The sequence below is a fragment of the Austrofundulus limnaeus genome, unplaced genomic scaffold (genome assembly GCF_001266775.1).
Source record: "Austrofundulus limnaeus strain Quisiro unplaced genomic scaffold, Austrofundulus_limnaeus-1.0 Scaffold1742, whole genome shotgun sequence".
NCBI lineage: Eukaryota > Metazoa > Chordata > Actinopteri > Cyprinodontiformes > Rivulidae > Austrofundulus > Austrofundulus limnaeus.
The window spans coordinates 14,340-15,357 of NW_013954144.1; the positions used below are offsets into that span (position 1 = coordinate 14,340).

Sequence of the window (1,018 nt, forward strand, 5' to 3'; positions counted from 1 at the left end):
CAGGTGTGATTGGTGCAGCTCTGGACCAATCAGATTGTTTGTCTCAGTCTCTGGACGGTCAGAACATCTACAACGGCTGCTGCACGCTCAGGATCGACTTCTCCAAACTGAGCGCGCTCAACGTGAAGTACAACAACGAGAAGAGCCGCGACTTCACCAGGACCGACCTGCCGAGTGGCGAGCTGGAGCCTGCCGCCACCTTCGGTAGGCAGGGGGCGGAGCCAAAGTCTCTGACTTATTTCCTGTTGTGTCCTCTGTACCTGTGAGGGGGCGGGGCTTATCAGCTCACCTGTATGTGTATTTCAGGTGTAGCCCTGCCATATGGAGCCGCAGCGTTCCCGCCCACCTTTCACCAACACACAGGTGAGTCACCTGACCCTCAGGTGTGTCTGAAGCTGAATGTTTCCTCAGGCTTTGCTTTGTGTCGTCAGGCCTGCCCATGGCGGCCGTCCCCGCCTCGTTGGTGTCTCCTCCTCGGGTGGTGCTGCAGGTGGCGTCTCCTGGGCTGCACTCGGTGCTGCTGGTGTCCAACCTGAACCCAGAGGTCAGAGGTCACAGGCCGCCACATGGCTGTGTCTCATCATGGCTGCTCCTCACATGAAGGCTGAATTTATTAACGTTTTAACTGGGAGCACGTGTAAACACTCCAGTCTGACATGATGGGAGGGGCTGTGGGACCAGTCCTGAACCAGCAGGAAGCCAGTTCAAAGAGTTCAGACTGAATCTGAAGGTGCAGGAGTTGAAATGGAATGAACTGGTTTGAAAATAAATTTTGGTTTATTAAAAATTCATTTTGACTACTTTCTGACAGTTTTTTTATTTTAGTGATTAATTTGACCTAAATGTAGAAAATATTACATTTACATGATGACATCATGGATCAGTCAGCAGCATCTGATCAACATGTGATCCATGATGTCATCATGTAAATGTAACATTTTCTACATATAGGTCAAATTAATCACCGCAATAAAATAACTTTGTGTGTTTTTGTCACTTTTACAGTGGATTGCATCAA

General features: G+C 49.1%; 1 protein-coding gene across 1 annotated transcript in view; it reads left to right on the forward strand.

Annotated features, from left to right (window-relative positions):
- Positions 1-1,018, forward strand: part of LOC106536240 (polypyrimidine tract-binding protein 3) — a gene marked incomplete at its 5' end in the record, with an annotated part of 7,592 nt that overhangs the window by 4,153 nt on the left and 2,421 nt on the right. Inside the window, 3 exon segments of the mRNA XM_014033449.1 lie at positions 48-204; positions 307-363; positions 432-544. Of these exon segments, the coding sequence (XP_013888903.1) occupies positions 48-204; positions 307-363; positions 432-544 (327 nt within the window).